The sequence below is a fragment of the Miniopterus schreibersii genome (assembly GCF_964146895.1).
Source record: "Miniopterus schreibersii genome assembly, chromosome: 7".
Classification (NCBI taxonomy): Eukaryota; Metazoa; Chordata; class Mammalia; order Chiroptera; family Miniopteridae; genus Miniopterus; species Miniopterus schreibersii.
This window is the reverse complement of record NC_138108.1, coordinates 37,366,851-37,385,866: the sequence shown is the minus strand read 5'-3', so window position 1 is coordinate 37,385,866 and position 19,016 is coordinate 37,366,851. Positions and strand designations below refer to the sequence as shown.

Here is a 19,016-nt window from a genome sequence, read left to right as displayed (position 1 = left end):
AAAGAATGGTTGTCAATCAATCATGCTAACTAAAAGATGATGTTTTAAAAGAAAAGAGTAATAAAAAGAGGTAACTGTCAACACACCTAAGACAGATACCAGAGCTTCACAAATATCTTGACCAGCCTCATTTTCTATCAGGCAACTGTATTGTGCATAATCCTCTACCGTGCTGTTAAGAATTTCCAGGATAGTAGATTTTTCTGTCATAGTGACACTGCAATTTGGAGACTGTGAAAGAGGGAACTCATTCTTCATCCAGCTCACTGAGATGGGAGGCGTGCCAGTATATGTGGCCTCGAGAACTATGGGGCTTCCTGTCTGGACACTGAAATCAGCCAATCTTTTCACAAAGGTGGCTGGTTCTATAAGGAGAAAATATGAGGGTAAAATTGGCATCTTCAAATGAAGACTTGAGACATTTTAAAAGATACATGAATTAGAGCAAAGTGCAAACCTTTCACAAAAAGATGTGTGGTACAGGAGGCACTGCCAGCATCATTAGTAACAAGGCAAGAATAGTCTCCACTCTGCAATGGCTCCACCTCAAACAACTCCAGTTCTGTCACAGAATCTTCCAGAGAGATGGTGCATGACTCCCCTGACACCAGCTCCCTGCTGCCTTTAAACCATTTGACCTTGAAAGGAGGGGTTCCTCTAATGACACCGGTGAACGAGACGCTCATTCCAGGTAAAACTTCCAGAGAATCAGGGGTTTGTTCAAAAGATGGTGGTTCTAGATACCCCAGGGGTGAGAGGAAGATTAAGAGAAAAAAAGAAATCCAAGTGAGAGGTGCTTTTGCTATTTGAAGAAAAGGAAGTCAATTTGTGTTTCTGGGACTTTATCGGAAGAAACCCGAAACACTAATTTGAAAGAATATATGCACCCCCATGTTTACTGCAGTGTTATTTAAACAGCCAAGATTTGGAAGCAGCCCAAGTGTCCATCAGCAGATGAGTGGATAAAAAAGCTGTGGTACAATTACACAATGGGATACTATGCAGCCATAAAATGAAGACAGTTTTACCCTTTGCGACAACATGGATGGACCTAGAGAACATTATGCTAAATGAAGTAAGCCAGTGGGAGAAAGACAAGTACCATATGATTTCACTCATATATGGAATTTAATGAACAGAGTGAACTACCAAGCAAAATAGAGACAGACTCACAGATAAACAGTAGGCTGACAGCTCTGGGTGTGAGAGAGGGTTGTGTGGATGGAAGGGATGAGCAAAAACAACAAACAAAGAGAGAACATGGGCAACACTGTGGTGATTGTGGATGGGGGGGGGTGGATGGAGATGGAAGAGGGAATAAATGGTGATGGGAAACATAAAATAAAATAATAAATAATTTTTTAAAAAAGAAAAGGGAGCCAAGACTAATAAATGAAGACAAAATAAAGAAATTCCATGCAAGGCAGGCACAGGGTCACGTGGAAGAGACTTAAGAAGTGGCTGCCTGATCCTTGCACACTGACCTTGCACAGTCAGGACTGCTGAGCACTCCTCAGAACCAGCCACGTTGGCAGCCACGCACGTGTATGTGCCTGCGTCCGAAGGCTCCAGAAAGCTGAGATTCAAAGTACAGACATTTTCCGAAAAGCTGGACTGGCATCTAGGCCCACTAACAATCTCGTTTCCATCCTGAAACCAGCCAACTGAGATTGGAGCCGAGCCAGAGACTCGGCACTCCAGAACCACGGAGGCCCCCAGGGTGGCGTTCGTGTCTTTCAGCTTGCGGATGAAGGAAGGAGGCACGACTCGATCTATGTGGAGAAGGGCAGTTTTTTGTTGAAAGAGAAGCTTTATTTATTCTCCAGGGAAAATTATGTATTCATAAAAACCTCATACTACTTACCGGAAATGTGAACAGACACAGTACAGTTACTTTTGCCAACACTGTTTCTCACTTCAAAGCTATATAACCCTTTGTCACTCATTTCTGCACAGGGGATCTTAAGTGAAGCCACTTTTTTGATGAACGTAATGTGATGTTTGCTGTCTGCAGATAACTCCCTTCCATCTTTAAACCACTTGGCTGAAAGTTCTGGTGAGCCAGCCACTACACACTCTAATGCAAAAGGATTTCCAGTAGTGACGGTCATGGGTTCTGGCTTCTCTATGATTCTGGCTGGTTCTAAAAGAAGAAGTATATGACATTGAAAATAGTCACCTTCCAAACTAAGAGTGTAATCAATATTGGGAAAGAGTAATATCTGCAGAAAATGATCGTGGGTCAATTAACTTGATTTTTGTTTTCAGGTTGTAATTTGTTACTAACCTAGTACAGTCAAGACTGCAGAACATTCTTTCATTCCAGCATCATTTTTGATTTGGCACACATATTTCCCGGCGTTCGATGCTTCTGGGCTACTGAGTTGGAGGGTTGCGATGTTATCAACAAAGGAAATCCTTATGTTTTCACTCTCTCTGATGACTTCGCCTTTATCTTTCAGCCAGACAACAGAAATTGGCTGGAAGCCTTCCACTACAGCCTGTAACTCGACAGCATCCCCAACAAGGGTTGAGGTGTCACTTAGCTTTTTCACAAATCGTGGAGGTTCTAATGAAAGAAATTTGTAGTTTAGAGAAAAAAATGAGAATCACACCCACATAAATTATTGGTCAAGCACAAAAAGATGAAAGAAGAGACACATATTTTGTGCCCATATATACAAACCTCTGAACTTGACAGTGCAGACACACGTGTCACTTCCCACCTCATTTGTAGCTTTGCAGTGATATTCTCCTACATCAGAGGCTTCAAGGTTAAGGATATGGAGACTCGCATCAAAATTTTTCGAAGTCATTTTAAATTTCTTGCTGCTTCGAACTTGCTTTCGGTCTTTAACCCATACCACTTCAAATGGGGGGGTTCCCGAAATTTCACATTGTAAGATGACATCAGAACCTTTAAGGGCTCCTACAGCAGAAGGTTTCTGGGTGAAAACAGGAGGTGCTACCAGGAAAAAAAGAAAAGATAAACAATGAGAACATTTGTTTACTGAAAAGGAAAAACAAATTAGAATCTACAATTATTAAGAATGACTGGGGTGACCATATAACAATATGCTAACTTAAGAAATAATAGTTCATAAAATCTAGTTTAAGAACTGCAAGCAAATAGCCTTAACTGGCTTTGTTACTCTGGAGTTTATAACATTACTGAGCAGGAATCTAAACCAGAGGAGAATGAAGAAAGAAGTTTAGTGCGTCTAACCTTTAACAGTCAGTGCCGTGCTGCAGCTGGCGTCCCCAACACCATTATGAGCTTCACAGATATAGTCTCCACTGTCCTCGGTGCTGGCTTCATTGATGGTAAGCAACGCCACAGAATTGATGAATGACATGCTATATTTCCAGCTTTCGTGAAGCTCACTGTCATTTCGGAACCATAAGACTTTGATTTCTGGGGAACCACTTATTTTACATTCCAGTTGGATGGATTCTCCCTGCTTTGCAACCTTTGAAGCTTCTAATTTCTTAACAAACTTTGGAGGTTCTAGTAAATCAAAGGAAAAAACATATGTTTGTAGGTAAAGATCCTGTGTTTATTTAAAATGGTTTATTAAGAATATACTGTCTGAGAATTTTGTGTTGAAATAAGTTGTCTTTTCTATTAAATAAGCTTTTGATATTTATAAAGAGAATTAAATGATGATTTTGTTTTGCAGTTTGAATATATACACTAAAACATACAAATTAATGAAGTTCTTGACTACAATTTAGTAATGATAAATCAGAATGCCATAGAACAGGAAAGAATGGAAAAAGAGAATGGATAGTTGAAACAACATTTAACAAATTTCAGTTAAACAACACTTTTTGGTAGGATTACACTTAGTGATATACTAACTTAAAGAACACTATAAAGAGAAAACAGAACTTTGATTAATGTCACCTCCAACATGAATATACGAATTGTAACATGAGCCTGTTAGTTTATCCCTCAAATTTAAAAACTAAAGAAACTTTTAGAAGACAGTTGCCCAAACGTTGGAAAGAACAAATATTGGTAAAGGCCACGTAATGATACCTTTTACACCGAGTTGAGCTGAGCACATATCTTTGCCAACATCGTTGGTTGCTTGGCAAGTGTACTGACCAGAATCTCCTTTGCCTACTTTAAGAATTCTCAAATGGGGAGTGTTTCCCACACATGTGATGGTGTAGTTTCCTCCAGGACGGATCTCCTTGTTATCTTTTGACCAAGTGATTCGCATTGGTTGAGCGCCAGTAACATGACACTCAAAATCAGCACTTTCCCCAGCAATAACATCTATAGATACAGGCTTGATGTCAAAGAAGGGAGATTTCTTAGGTTCTGGAAGATGAGAAGAAAAAGGGAAAATGTGGCTTTTTTGCTTTTGTCATTGGTCATTTCTACTTTGACAATGAGCAAGAAGTCATGGTTTGCCAAGAGAAAGATTAACATGGGAACAAACCTCTTGCTGTCAGTCTAGCGCTAGAAGATGCTGTTCCAAGTGGATTGGAAGCTGAGCAAGAGTACTGCCCAGAGTGACTTAAGTCAGTCTGCAAAATTTTCAAAGTTGCCACATTATCTACAAAGGATGTCTGTAGATTTTCATCATCTCGCAAAAGAACCCCATCTCTATACCAGCTCACTTGGATGGGCGCAGAGCCATTTAATCGACAAGTGAGTGTAACTGGTAACCCAACAGTTTGTTCAATGTCCTTTAATTGTCTTGCAAAGGAAGGTGGGAGTTGACGCTCTGTAGAAAGACAAGTGACACTCGCAGCATTAATAGATGGAATAAAAATTTCCCTTATAAAGATAAAAGAGTTAAGATAAGGAAAAAAAATCTCTTAATTTCTAAAATAGCATCATCACCTTGAATTCTGAAGACAGTCTTAGAAGAAGCAGTTCCTATGCTATTTTCTGCCTTACATGTGTACTCGCCACTGTCATTGATATTCACTTTATTAAAAACAAGTGTGGCCACATTGTTTGTAAAGTAAGTCCTATATTCAGGGGTTGGCCGTAACTTGGTGTCTCCTTTGTACCAAGACACTGTAATTTCTGGTGTCCCAGCAACTTGACACTGTAAAGAAACCGAATCTCCAACTGATGCCTCCAGAGGTTCTAGTTCCGTAACAAAATAAGGTGGTTCTGAAGAAGAAAGGCTCACAATTAGCAACTGGAATGAAAGAAAACCAAAACAGACTATGCTTCCTGTTAGACAAATGCCAATAATTTAAGACAGACTAAGACAACACACCTAATGTAGACACCAGAGCTTTGCAAACATCCCTTCCTGCCTCGTTTTCAATCTCGCAGGAATACTCTCCTGCATCTCTTTTTGTGCTATTCAGAATTTCCAGGATGCAAGTTTTCTCTGTTGTGACTATGCTGCATTTTTCAGATGTGGTTATGTTAACACCGTCCCTTTTCCAGGTAACTGAAATAGGAAGTGTTCCAGTGTAGGTGCTCTCCAGAATGATGGGCTTTCCTGGTTCTACAGAGTGATCGCTTAATTTCTTCACAAATGCAGCTGGTTCTGGTGAGTGACAAAGCACAGCAGTTAAACACAATAAAAATACAAACAAAGATACCAGTTTACAGAAAATAGGAAGAACAAATGCACTGGAGCAAACCTTTCACAAAAAGACGAGTGGTGCAGGATGTTTGACCAGCACCGTTAGATACCACACAGGTATACTCTCCACTCTGAGATAAGTCGACATTAAATAATTCCAGTTCTGCTACAGTGTCTTCAAAATAGATGTTGCACCTGTCTCCTTTCACCAGCTCTCTGGCACCTCTGAACCAGCCAACCTTGAATGGAGGTGTTCCTCTGATAACACTTGTGAAGGTGACATTTTTGCCTGGCAGTACTTCCAAAGGTTCAGGTTCCTTCACAAAAGAGGGTGGTTCTACATAGACATGGAGGACAATGGAAAGATCCTGTAAACTTCTAACTTAAGTGCAATTTTGAATCAAAAAAGAAGAGCACATTTGAATGTATGTCAGCCTATATGTGCACCCAAAGAGGAGTTTGTAAGAAAGGGTTTGAGGGTCTAACACTGACCTTGTACAGTCAACACTGCACGACATTCATCAGACCCAGCGACATTAGCAGCCACACACGTATAATTGCCCATATCTGATGAGTCCAGAGAATTCAGCTGCAATGTGCAGACATTATCTGAAAATGTGGTTTGGTACTTTGCTCCACTGACAATCTTAGTTTTCTCATGAAACCAGGCAACAGAGATAGGCGATGATCCAGCTACTTTGCATTCCAAGATGCAAGAAGTACCCAGCACCCCACAGGTATCTTTCAGCTTTCGTGTGAAAGAGGGAGGAACCATTCGGTCTGTGTGAGGAAAGGCAAGAGATGCATCATGATTTGGAAGAATCAAAGAGAAGGAAATTTGAAAGGAATTTGCATAAGCAGTGGGAGGAATATATGTGAACTAACCTGAAACATCAACCACAGCTGTGCAGCTGCTTTTTCCAACATTATTTTGAACCTGGAAAGTGTATGTGCCTGCATCTTGCCTTTCAACGGAGAGGATCTTTAAGGAAGAGATTTTGTTGTAGAAGCTAAATTTGTGCTTTTGGCTGCTGGTCAACAGCTTTCCATCCTTGTACCATTCAACTGAGAGTTCAGGAGTGCCAGCCACCTTGCACTCCAGAGTGCATGTTTCTCCTACAGTCACTGTCATTGGTCCTGCCTTCTCAACAATGACTGCAGGCTCTGAAATGAAATTCGATAGCCACCTGTCAAAGTCTGGTACCTTTAGTATACCTCTACTATCTTGATCTCTATTATCAAATTCACTAGAATTGTTTATTTCAATGAGATGCTTATGCTGGAACTCTCTCTCTAGACTCAAAATATGATTTCATAATTATACATTGTCATGAAATTATAGGAGTTATTATTAAGAAATATGTATATGCACTAGTTGACTTCCAAAACAATTCAGACAGTGTACATTAGAATATGTATATTGAATTGCACTTAATGTTGAAAACAAAGGCTACATGTTATTTTTAGTTACTGGTACTTTTGCTTTACTTTCAGTTACATAAGATAGTTTTTTTTGAAAGTAGTTATCCAAATAATTAAAAATTGAAGTTTAATATGCTCAACCACAAAAGTGGCAAATTTTCCTATCACATGTTGATTTTTGCAATTCTTGCCAGCTTTAACAACTAGTAGTTAAACAAAATGTCATGCTGGGCTCCTAATTTTTTTCACATGTAACTAAAGATAGTCATGATTGCATCTGCTAATCCATCAAGAAAAGTAGTAAGTAAACAGTAAAACAGATGGCTAATTTTTGGTAGAATCACAGAGATTTGGAAGATTTATTAGATTCCTTAAACCTCTCAAATAGATGATGGATATATTGAAGAAATTCTGAGGAGATTCTAGCAGTAACTCTTGGTAACTCGTCTCAGCATTTGGTACCGCTTTCTATCAGGGGACTACTGTACCAACCTAGGACAGTCAAGGTGGCCATGTTCTCCCTCATTCCACCGTCATTCTTGATTTGGCAGATATACTTCCCAGCATTAGCTGGTTCTGCCTTTGCAATCTGTAGAGTGGCAACATTTTCCACAAATGTGATCCTGATGTTTTCACTTTCTCTAATCACTTCTTCCTTCTCTTTAAGCCACTGGACAGAAATAGGCTGGACGCCTTCTATGGATGCTTGTAATTCAGCGGGCTCCCCAGCCACAACGGTGAGGCTGTTTAGTTTGGAAACAAATCTTGGTGGTTCTGAACATGGAGAGATGGATGGAGATTGTTCAAAAGATTATCCAGATAATGGAACAGAGGAAAAAATTAAGCATTTTGCATATTCCTGCCATTTCTGCCACATGCAGGAGATATGCTTACCTTTTAACTTTACAGTACAAATGCAAGTATCACTTCCCACTTCGTTCTGTGCTTTGCAGTGGTAGTCACCAATGTCTGAAGCTTCGACATTGAGAATGTGAATACTTGCGTGGAAGTTTTTGGATGCAATCTTGTATTTCTTGCTGCTTCGGAGTTGCCGCTTGTCTTTGTACCACACCACCTCAAATGGGGGTGTTCCCGAGAGTTCACACTCAAGACTAACTTCAGTATTTTTAAGGGTTTCTACTATAGGAGGGAAGCTGCTAAAAACAGGTGGTTCTGTGAAAAAACAAGAGTTTCTCATGAATTGGGCTATTTAATTTTATAGAATATTTTTATTTCTTTGTTTTTAACTTGGAAGAGAGTCAAGACGCTACAATGGGTATGTGGTGTCTAGTGCTATTGCTTTGGTGTTGAGGAATAACAGCTTGAGAGAAGACATGAGCCTTTACTTAATCACTCCATTAGCTGTCCTTACTAAGCAGTTCAACATTCTGTCTACTCCACCTTCCTTATTTATTGTGGACTACCAAGATTGAGGCACAAATTGTAAAAATAAAAACAAAAGAGGAAAAAAACACCAAACAAAGCCAAAAGCCCAAGTATAGGAATCAATATGATTTGTATGAGGTATGGAATCCTGACTTCAGGAATACAGTTTTTGTATATGATCCGCAACGGAGACACCTGGAAGTCATCACGACATTTGTGATCTAAGTATTCTATTCCAACAAATGGTAAGTGTGTTCATTGTCTCACAACATAACAGACTTGGACTCTGTGACAAAAATACTGAAAAGTGGCAGTAGAAAATACTAGTACTGTTTGCAGCAAAGCCTAGTGATGTAATTTAAAAAAAATAGGAACTGATTCTTGAGAGAGAAAAAATATATAATTGCTCTGTTTTAAATGTAAGTTTAAAACCTGTGTTGCTTGCATCTTGTTTACATGTAGTAAATATTCCTTGAAGGTGAAACTGATTTTTGAATGCCTACTTTTCTTTTTTGCATGTTTTTCAAACATCAAATTTGAACTGCTTGGCTAATGTGTTGAGGTGATCAGAATTATGGCATTGGAATAACAAAATATTTCAGAATGATTGGCTACATGTAAGCAAATCTTAAGAAGAAATAACATGTAAAAAGGGAAATAATTCCAGTTTGGGAAATAATCCCAGTTTGGGAAAATAACATGTAAAAAGGGAAATAATCCCAGTTTGAGCTCAAATGGATGCTAAAATGCCAGTAAAAGAATAAAGAACTGTGATACCCAGGGGCAAAGAAGGTGAGTTTCAGGTAATGAACGGAAGAAAGAGATCTCTACCTTTTACTATAACCTTGGTACTGCAGCTTGTGCTGCCAGCGGGATTCTGAGCCTCACAAATGAAATCCCCACCATCCTCAGTACCAAGATTATTCATCTGCATGACGGCCACTGAGTCAATGAAAGTCATCCTGTATTTATCACTGGCTTGGAGTTCATGTTCATTTCTGTACCACACAACTCTGATTTCTGGGGATCCAGTTATCTTGCATTCAAGTCGTGAGGAGTCACCTGCTTTCACTATTTTGGATGCTTCTAATTTCTTTACAAACTTTGGTGGTTCTAGAGAGTGAAAGAAAGAGGAGATTATGAGGGAACAGATACAAATAACAAAAGTTCAATCAGGTAGTATGTAGAAAAGAGAAAAACACATGACCAATGCCTGGCAGATACAGTGTACTGTGTTAGAAAGAAGGGGACTCTCTTGATTGGGTAGATGCACTGTAACAAATCACAGAAAGGACCAGAGCCACAGGTTAGACAGAAACATAAAACAATCAAACCTGCACACCTGTCACAAGCAACATTGTAGTGCAAGAGTCGCTACCAACATCATTGGTAACTTGGCAAGTATATTGTCCTGTCTTGGAAGCATCCACGGAGTAGAGATTTAAGAAGCTAGTTGACCCTTCCAAGCCAATGAAACATTTAGGGCCAGAGGCAAGCTCCACATCATCCTTAAACCACTTTATTTTGAATGGTGCTGTTCCTTTTAGCACTGCTTTAAATTCCACTGTAGACTCAGGTATGGCTTGCTGCCGCTCAGGTTTCACTAGGAAGCTTGGTGGTTCTATAGATTTTTAAGAGAAATATATTGAATTAAATCCCTGTAGTTAAATGATTTTGACCGTTTTATGGACATAAAGAAAACATTATTGAAAAGAGGTAACGATTGAACATTCCTTGAACTCAATAAATACGTATCTAAAGAAACAGAATTATTGAGACTTTTATCTCTAAAGGGAATAAGGTAAGAATGATACACTTTAAACGCAATTACAAAGAAGAGTCAAGAAGAGGTAAAGAAATTCCAACCTTTCACAGTTAAAATGCCACTGCAGGCGTCATCCCCTGCTACATTTGAGACCTTGCATGTATAATTTGCAGTGTCTTCTAGTTCCAGATTATTAACTTCCAGGGCCACTGTGTTCTCATGACAGATGAGTCTGTATTTGGCACTTGTAGATATTTCTTTTCCATCCTTAAACCATTGAGCACTAATAGGAAGTGAGCCAGAAACCTTGCACTCCATATGAATAGAAGAGCCCAGAACTTTATCCATTTTGGCTAATTTTTTGGTGAATGATGGAGGAATATTTTGATCTGCCCAATGCAAACAGCAAAACACATCCATTAATATGTTGCCATTTGTTTATAAAGGACATAATATAAATAACAGAAGCCAACTGGGGCCAAGGTACCAACCTAGCACGTTCAGGTAGGCATCACAGCTACTGCTTCCAAAGTCATTTTCCACCTTGAAAGTGTACTGACCACTGTCTTGCTTCATTACTGACTGAATTCTAAAACTGGCCACGTTATTTTCAAAACTCATCGTAAAATATCTACTGGGCACAATTTGTTTCCCATCTTTAAGCCATTTCACTTTGAGTTCTGGCGTTCCAGCCACAACACACTCCAAAGTCACTGGGTCTTTCTCAGTAACATCAACGGATTTAGCTTTCTCTAGGATTTGAGCCGGTTCTGTAGTAAGAATTAAAATGCGCGTGAGTTGCACTAACAATTCCACGAGCAATAAGGCATGCTTATGAAACTGTCTCCACAGACTCACTCCGAAAGGGAGTAGCTTACACACCTTGTACCAAAAGGAAAGCGTAACACCTCTCAACTCCGGACTCATTCTTGGCCTGACACGTGTATCTCCCACTGTGCCCATTGTCCACAGCTCTGATCTGAAGTGTGGCCACATTGTTCACAAAGGAAATACGAACATTATCGTCTTCATCAAGAATCTGATCATCCTTCAGCCAGGTCATGGAAATGGGAGGGGAGCCTGCCACAGTACCCTGAAAGGTGGCAGCACTTTTCAAAACAGTAGTGACGTTTTCTATCTTCTTCGTGAACGATGGTGGTTCTGTGATTAGACAGTGTGAAAAGAAGAGGTGTATTTGAACTCTGCCCATAATCGTAAAATGAAAGAGCACTACAGAATTTTCCTTGGGCATCCTGCTTCTTGTGTGTATAACTGACCTTTGAGGGAGACTCTAGCATTGCAAGAGCAGCTGCCGCCTTCATTGGACACGATGCACTGGTATTCCCCAGTGTCTGACGGGTCGCACTTGGTTATATGGAGATTAAACACAGACACTCTGCCAGTCAGGGTATACTTTTTGCTGCTTCGAATTTCCTTGTTATTCTTCAGCCAAGTGACTTCAAACAGAGGTGTCCCCTTAACTTCACACTCCAGCTCCACGTCACTATCTCTCACTACTTCCACGGGCTTCAACTCCCTGATAAAGGTGGGAGGTTCTAAAGATTCAAAAGGAAGACAGAGACTAGCTTACTCAAGGGAAGACCCACAGCCCAGCCAGCAGCACAGCCAACATGGAAAGCAGATCCAGGGACAAACCTTTCACTTTTAATTCGATGCTGCAGCTTGCCGTGCCCGCGTCATTACGAGCTTCACAGACGTAAGTCCCACTATTTTCTACCCTGGCACTGGAAATCTGGAAAGTGGCTAAACCATTGATGAAGGAGATGCCATGTTTCTCTATGGCTGTTATTTCATTCCCATCCAGATACCAGGAAACTCTGATTTCAGGAGTGCCTGTTATTTGGCATTCAAATGTTGTAGACTGTCCATTCCTCAGCACCAAAACTGGGCTGGGCTTCTTGATGAATTGAGGAGGTTCTAAAGATGGGAGGAAAAGTGTGATGTTGAACTTTTTTTAAAAGCAAAGCCCAATAAACAACATAGGTTTCTAAAGAAAATCTAGACAAGCAAGAAAGTGAGGAGATGTAGAGACCAGACCTTTTACAAAGAGAGTGGCTTTGCTGGTTGCTATGCCAACATCGTTGCTTAGTTGACAAATGTAGGTTCCAGAATGAGCAGCTTTCGCTGAAAAGAGCTCTAGCACAGTGGAGGTGTCATCCTTCCAAACTGAGCGAGCTGCTCCGGAGTGCAACTCTTTATTATCTTTAAACCACTTAATTGTCATGGGTGCAGTGCCACCCACAAGAGCCTTTAACTGAACCCGCGCATTGGGATTGACATCTTGCGACTGTGGCTCTTCCACGAAGTAAGGGGGTTCTGAGGTGAAAGAAAAAGGGCAAAGGAAGAAAGGAATGTTCATTTTAGAACTGAGCAATAAAAGCAAGAATTGAGAGATGAGATAGCAATAAGTTTTTGATAGGCGGAGATAAAAACTGCCAACCTTTGACCATCAGATGGCCACTGCACTGGTTGTGTCCTGCCTTGTTAGTGGCAGAACAAGTGTATGTCCCGGTGTCTATACTTTCCAGATGCCTGATTTCCAAGAAGGCGGTATTGTCATGAAAAGAGAATTTGTATTTTTCACTAGCTGAAATTTCCTGGTCATCTTTGAACCATTGGATACTTATGGGATGTGACCCAGACACTATACATTCTAAGTCAATAAAAGACCCTTTAATGCTGTCCATTTTCTTCAGCTTTTTGGTGAATGAGGGAGGTATGATAAGATCTATGCAAATAAAAAAAACAAAAAATTATTAGGTCAATCTACCAATTTATATCTTCTCTAAAGTGTATAAGAAATGAAGGAGCATAGGAATGCCCAGTCCTTCCCCATAGAAAAGCAATACCAACCTAACACATTAATGCTAGCCTTGCAGCTGCTTCTCCCAACATCATTTTGGACCTCAAAAGTATATTCTCCACTATCTCTCTTTTCTGTAGAAATAATCTTCAGTATGGACACTGTGTCGGTAACACTGATTTTATATTTTTGGCCCAGGGTGAGTTCTTGGCCATCTTTATACCATTTGGCTGTAATCTCCTTAGTCCCTGAAAATTTAACCTGCAAAGTGGCTGGGTCTCCTTGGGTGACATCTATAGACACAGCCTCCTCGGTGATTGTTGCAGGTTCTGTGGAAAACAAAGGGATAGGTAGGTGTGGGCTGTGAATTTCTCTGCTGAAAGGCTTACACATCTGCGCTCTTTCCTAAAACCCATGGCTGACTCTCTGAACCAACCTTTTACTGAGAGCAATGCAGAACATCTTTGTATTCCTGCATCATTTTTGGCCTGACAGACATATTTCCCATCATGCTTGACTTCGATGCCGCTGAGATACAGACTGGCCACATTGTTCTCAAAGGTCATTCTTATATTATCGTCTTCAGTGATTTCATCGTTGTCTTTTAACCAAGTCACTGTGATTGGCAAGGAGCCTTTCAGAGTGGCCTGGAAGGCAGCCGTGCCTCCTCGAAGGGAGCTGGTGCTCTCGATCTTCTTTACGAAGGTTGGTGGTTCTAATACAAGAATGGATTCTCAATCAATACCAGCCCTATAGAAAAACTGGCTTAAAAATTGAGTTGACTCTGCAGAAGAGCTAGTCTGAACCAACACTAACCTCTGAGCGTCACCCTGGCACTGCAGGTCCCGCTGCCCACATCGTTGCTCGCCCGACACTGGTATTCGCCAGCATCGGCAGCTGCAAACTTGAGGATCTGCAGGCTAACCAGCCGATCCTGAATAAAGGTTTTATACTTCCTACCACTTCGCAGCGTCGTGTTGTCTTTGAACCAAGTGATCTCAAAGGGAGGCGTGCCTGCAACCTCGGCCAGCAACATGACATCATACTCCTTCAACACTTCAACCGGCTTAAATTCTTTTGTAAAGTAAGGTGACTCTATAGTACGAAAGGAATTATTTTGAGTTAATGGGGGAGGAATCTGTGCTATGGACCATAATTTTGGCAACGCAAGAGGTGGCGTGAACACAAACCTTTGACTATTAAAATGCTACCACAGTGGTCACTGCCAGCCTCGTTCTGAGCCTCACACATGTATTCACCACTGTCTTCGACGGCAACATCTGTAAGTTTTAGAACCGCAGTGGACTCCACAAAAGACATTTTGTGTTTGCTGCTCTCCTTAATTTCTCTATCGTTTACAAACCACCTTATTTTAATTGGAGGAGTACCAGTGACTTTGCAGACTAGCTGGGTGGCATCTCCTTTCTTTAAGAGCTGTGATGGCTCTAACTTTTCAACAAATGTGGCAGGTTCTATGGAAGGAAAGATATTATTAAGAAACGTGAGAGAAAGGAAACAGCTTATAACAATGGTAGCACAGAGATGTCCAGAAAGCACTGCAGACCTTTTACAAACAAGTTTGCACTGCACTCCACGCCTCCGGCGACGTTGCTGACTTTACAGGTATATGTGCCTGAATCGGAGGTTTTTACTGAATAGAGTTCCAGGGAACTTTCTAAAGCTTCTTTGGTGATATAGCAGCTTCCACTGGAAACCAGCTCCGTGTCACCCTTAAACCATCTGATTGTGAGAGGAACGGACCCTTCAAAGGTGCTCTTCAGGCAGACTGCCGAGCCGGGCAGAACATCTTTGGATGCGGGTTTAGTTACAAAACTGGGTGGTTCTAAAGAAGGGGTATAAGGAAGAATTTCAAAGAGTTAAGAGGCGCAACCTAAGGGAAGAAGTCTTAATTTAAACATGAAATGCGAAGTCTCCGTCCAACCTTGCACGATCAGGGCTCCGCTGCTGTCCTTGCTTCCCACGGAGTTTGTGGCTCGACAGGTGAAGTTCCCTGCGTCATTCATGTCTACTCTGCTTATCTCCAAAGAGGCTGTGCCTTCCACAAATGCTATTCTGTATCTGTCAGAAGAAGCTATTTCTTTACTGTCCTTAAACCAGGACACCCTCATTGGGAGGGAGCCCGCGATTTTGCAGTCCAGCCTGCAGGTCCCGCTAACGACACTATCCATGTTGCGTAGGGGTTTGGTAAAAAATGGAGCAATGTCTCGATCTGTTCATGGCACAAGAAGGACAGAAAGGTCAGTATGGGAAGGTGCTCATGGTTTGACTTTTGGTTGTTTGTTGGTTTTCAAAGGAAAATGGAGCACGGATTTCTACAGATACTAACCTAGGACAGTGAAAGTTGTCTCGCAGGAGCTGCTGCCCACTTCGTTGGAAATTTCAAAGGTGTATTGGCCACTATCCTGCAGCTCAGCTGAGTAAAATTTGAGTTGGGCAACACTGTTTTTAAAACTTATCCGATACTTTTTACTGGCAACCAAAGGTCTCCCGTCTTTGTACCATTTGGGCTTGAGTTCTGGGGTGCCTGTGACTGTGTATTCCAGCGTGGCTGGGTCTCCTGCTGTCACCTGGATCAGTTCTGCTCGCTCAACAATTTTGGCAGGTTCTACAAGGGTATTAAATAGTTAGAATCCCAAGATGTGTATTAGGGTTTCATCTTTAGGTGGAAATACTGATTCAAAGTTAAAATGTTCCTACACCAACCTTTAACTATTAATTCCCCGGCAGACGTTTGGCTCCCTGCCTCATTCTCAGCCAGGCATGTGTACTTGCCCCCCAGATTAATCTGAACATCGGGGATTATCAAGACCGCGACCCCTTTGGAAAAGCTCATTTTGATTTTTCCATCTTCTTTAATGATCTCTTGTCCTTTCATCCACGTGACAGAAATGGGTTCTGACCCTCTCACAGCAGCTTGTAAGGTAACAGTTTGTCCTGCTAGTGCAGTAAAATCATCTACTTTCTTTACAAAGGTTGGTGGTTCTAGTCAAAGAAAGAGAGCACACAAAATGCATCAATTCCCAAACACTTTCCACACTGAATAGAGTTAAGTGTTTTATCTAGATGACACTGATCTTGTCCAATACTGCTATCCCATAGTGTTGGCTAATTAGAAGAAGAAATAAAATTTAAGAAGAATTACAATTCTACCCAAGAGAAAGAAGCATGGAAGATACATGGTTATCAGCTGACAAAACAGCCTTTCATGTAATTCACTTTTGTTATCAAAGATTAAATATTTACACCCATCTCAGATTAACACTGGATGAAGGTCCCTGACTTTGTCCCCAAGGTCCCAGGTCAAACCAAAGGCAAAATATATTTTGAAAGGTTAGGAGAAGACAGGAACGCACCAGGTTTCCTTCCACGGGTAAGAAAGCTATTCTGACAGTTTGTTAAAGACGTATCCGTGTTTCAAACACTGACCTTTCAGTAAGTGTGTGGCACTGCAGCCACACTTCCCGACTTCATTAGCGACCACACATTCATATTCACCAACGTCCGCGCTATTAAAAGAAAAGATCTCCAGAGACACAAGAGACTTCTGAGAGAACAACCTGTATTTTTTACTACTTCGAATCTGCTTCTTATCTTTGAACCAGCTAATCTCGAACGGTCCCGTGCCTGAGATTTCACACTGAAGGAGGGCATTTGTTCCTCTCACTATATCTGCCGGCTCTAGAGTTTTGACGAAAGAAGGAGGTTCTAAAAAGCACGAAAGCATTGTATAAGTCATGTGTTACGAGCAATTACAAAGAAAATCTCTTCTCAGACAAGCAAGGGGCTGTAACCGAGGAAACAAACCTTTGATCACTATTTCAGCACTGCAGCTATCACTGCCCACGTCATTCACTGCTTCGCAGGAGTAAGTCCCACTGTCTTCCACTTTTACATCGGTAATATCAAGTATGGCCTCGGAATGGGCAAAAGACATTCGGACTGTGCTACTCTCATTAAGTTCTTTGTTATTTTTAAACCAAGTAACCTGGATCCCAGGTGAGCCTTTCAGCTTGCAGTGGAGGCGCGCTGATTCACCCGGGAGCATTAAATAGGAGGGATCCACCTTCTTCACAAAGGATGGTGGCTCTGTGTGAGGTTAACAGGGGAAAGGAAACGATGTCTGAAGCATAAACTCCACGAAAGGTAAGTAGACACACACAACAACAAAGCACACACAGCACACATGAAATATCTGCATGGAATTCCTGAAAAGATTGTGGTGCTTACAAGAGCTTTCCATGTTTCCATGATTCTAACACACTTTCCCAGTCTCTCGATTAAAAAACAAACAAACAAACAAACAAAACCCAAAACAAGCAAACTCTACTTACACAAAGAGCAGTTTCACAAAAGATTAGTTAAGGATTTCCTAGACACTTGAAGTTCTTAAATTTTAAGCAAGAGTTGTCAATGGCAGGTAGTTTTAAAAGAACATAAGTAAGTGAATTCTGAAGAAGATTGAAAACATAAAATCAAACAATGGCAGGATTTCCCCAAAGCAAAAGGTTTGCTTGGATGAAATGATGTCAGTAACAAAATGTACTGACTGCATTGTTTGTCAACAATTTTTCATCCTTTCAGAGAAGGAGGTGAAAAATTATATTCACACATTTCTTACCTCTGATAGTTACTGTTGCTGAAGAAGAGCTGCTTCCAGCCTCGTTTGAAGCTGTGCAGACATAGGTTCCTGAATCTTTTAGTTTGGCAAGAGGGATCTCAAGGGATGCTATTTTATCTTCAAAATAGATCTTATAATCTTTGCCAGCTGGGAGTTTTTGCCCATCTTTATTCCATGTCACTGTGACTTTTCTGTCTTCATCTACTTGGCATTCAAGGTGGATCTTCTTATTGATAGCTGATTGCACAGGCTCTAATTCTTTAATGATATGTGGTTTGTCAATTATGATCAACTCAGCTTGGCAGATGTCAGCTCCAAACTTGTTAGAAGCCATACAAGAGTAAACTCCTCTATCTTGAATTGTAAGATTTGAGAGTTCTAAACTGTGTTTGTTTTCTGCATCTGAAATCTTGCGGTTAGGGGAAGGTGACAGAGCAGCACCATCTTTCTGCCAAATGGTTTCAATCACGGGAGTCCCTGTCACTGTGCAGAGGAACTTGGCTGTCTTACCCACAAAAGTTGTAACGGACTTAGGTCTGGAGAAAAAGGTTGGTGGATATGCCTCTGCAAAACAAATTGTTTTCAGCATTATATTTTGAACCCACCAAAGCTCTTGCTGTAATTATACATTCCAAGTTAAAAAAAAAAGAAAAAAAAGATGAGTTATATCTTTAGATAGACATGAGACATTATTTAAAATAAGGTATACCCTTTGAGACAGCAATGGAGGGACCTGGAGAGTGTTATGCTAAATGAAATAAGCCAGTCAGAGAGAGACAGGTATCACATGATCTCACTTATATGTGGAATCTAATGAACAAAATAAACTGACGAACAAAATAGATCCAGAGACATAGAAGCATGGAACAGAATGACGAATCTCAGAGAGAGGGGAGCAGGGAAGAGATAAACCAAAGAACATATATGGATATATGTATGCACAGTCCATGAACACAGACAATAGTGCAGTGAAGGCCTGGGATGGAAGGGGTCAATGGTGGAAGGGGGGACATCAGTAATACTTTCAACAATAAAGATAAATTTAAAAATAAAATAAGGTAATGTATTAATAAGATAAAAAGATTTGTCAAAGAAACGAAGTGAAAGTGTTCTATACAGAGGAGCAAGACAGCATTTTAAATGTCTCTATCAAAGGAAAGAACAAGGGTTCCTTTATTTAGCAACATTAACTTACTATTGCTAAAGATTTGTCCATTTTAGGAGCTGATTAATTGTTTGAATTATTTGATAAGCAATTCAGCTGATACCTTTTAATTAGGGCAAATTAGAAGACTGTATAAAGAAGAGTAAAAATGTACTTGACTTTTCTGAAGACTCGAGATACAGTGGTAACAAGTTTGAGTAGTTTTGTAAAGTCTCTCCAGCCCTCATGTCAACCACCCACAAATCCTTAAA

At 40.6% G+C, this 19,016-nt stretch overlaps 2 protein-coding genes across 2 annotated transcripts in view; both read right to left on the bottom strand.

Moving 5' to 3' along the window:
* LOC308559674 (titin-like) overlaps nucleotides 1-19,016 on the bottom strand; it is a 269,782-nt gene that overhangs the window by 179,883 nt on the left and 70,883 nt on the right. The window contains 18 exon segments of the mRNA XM_081142718.1: nucleotides 87-365; nucleotides 458-736; nucleotides 1,485-1,772; nucleotides 1,865-2,143; nucleotides 2,288-2,569; nucleotides 2,687-2,965; nucleotides 3,227-3,508; nucleotides 4,043-4,330; nucleotides 4,452-4,809; nucleotides 4,812-5,137; nucleotides 5,247-5,525; nucleotides 5,623-5,901; nucleotides 6,057-6,344; nucleotides 6,450-6,728; nucleotides 7,479-7,760; nucleotides 7,881-8,159; nucleotides 9,204-9,485; nucleotides 17,601-18,164. Of these exon segments, the coding sequence (XP_080998844.1) occupies nucleotides 87-365; nucleotides 458-736; nucleotides 1,485-1,772; nucleotides 1,865-2,143; nucleotides 2,288-2,569; nucleotides 2,687-2,965; nucleotides 3,227-3,508; nucleotides 4,043-4,330; nucleotides 4,452-4,809; nucleotides 4,812-5,137; nucleotides 5,247-5,525; nucleotides 5,623-5,901; nucleotides 6,057-6,344; nucleotides 6,450-6,728; nucleotides 7,479-7,760; nucleotides 7,881-8,159; nucleotides 9,204-9,485; nucleotides 17,601-18,164 (5,472 nt within the window).
* Nucleotides 9,701-16,916, bottom strand: LOC308559742 (titin-like; the record flags this gene model as incomplete). The annotated part of the gene is made up of 18 exons (XM_081142846.1): nucleotides 9,701-9,993; nucleotides 10,239-10,526; nucleotides 10,629-10,907; nucleotides 11,020-11,298; nucleotides 11,415-11,693; nucleotides 11,794-12,075; nucleotides 12,196-12,474; nucleotides 12,599-12,886; nucleotides 13,012-13,290; nucleotides 13,398-13,676; nucleotides 13,778-14,056; nucleotides 14,152-14,433; nucleotides 14,526-14,804; nucleotides 14,904-15,191; nucleotides 15,309-15,587; nucleotides 15,686-15,964; nucleotides 16,409-16,687; nucleotides 16,787-16,916. 18 exons carry the CDS (start codon nucleotides 16,914-16,916, stop codon nucleotides 9,701-9,703), a joined length of 4,920 nt encoding a protein of 1,639 aa, XP_080998972.1.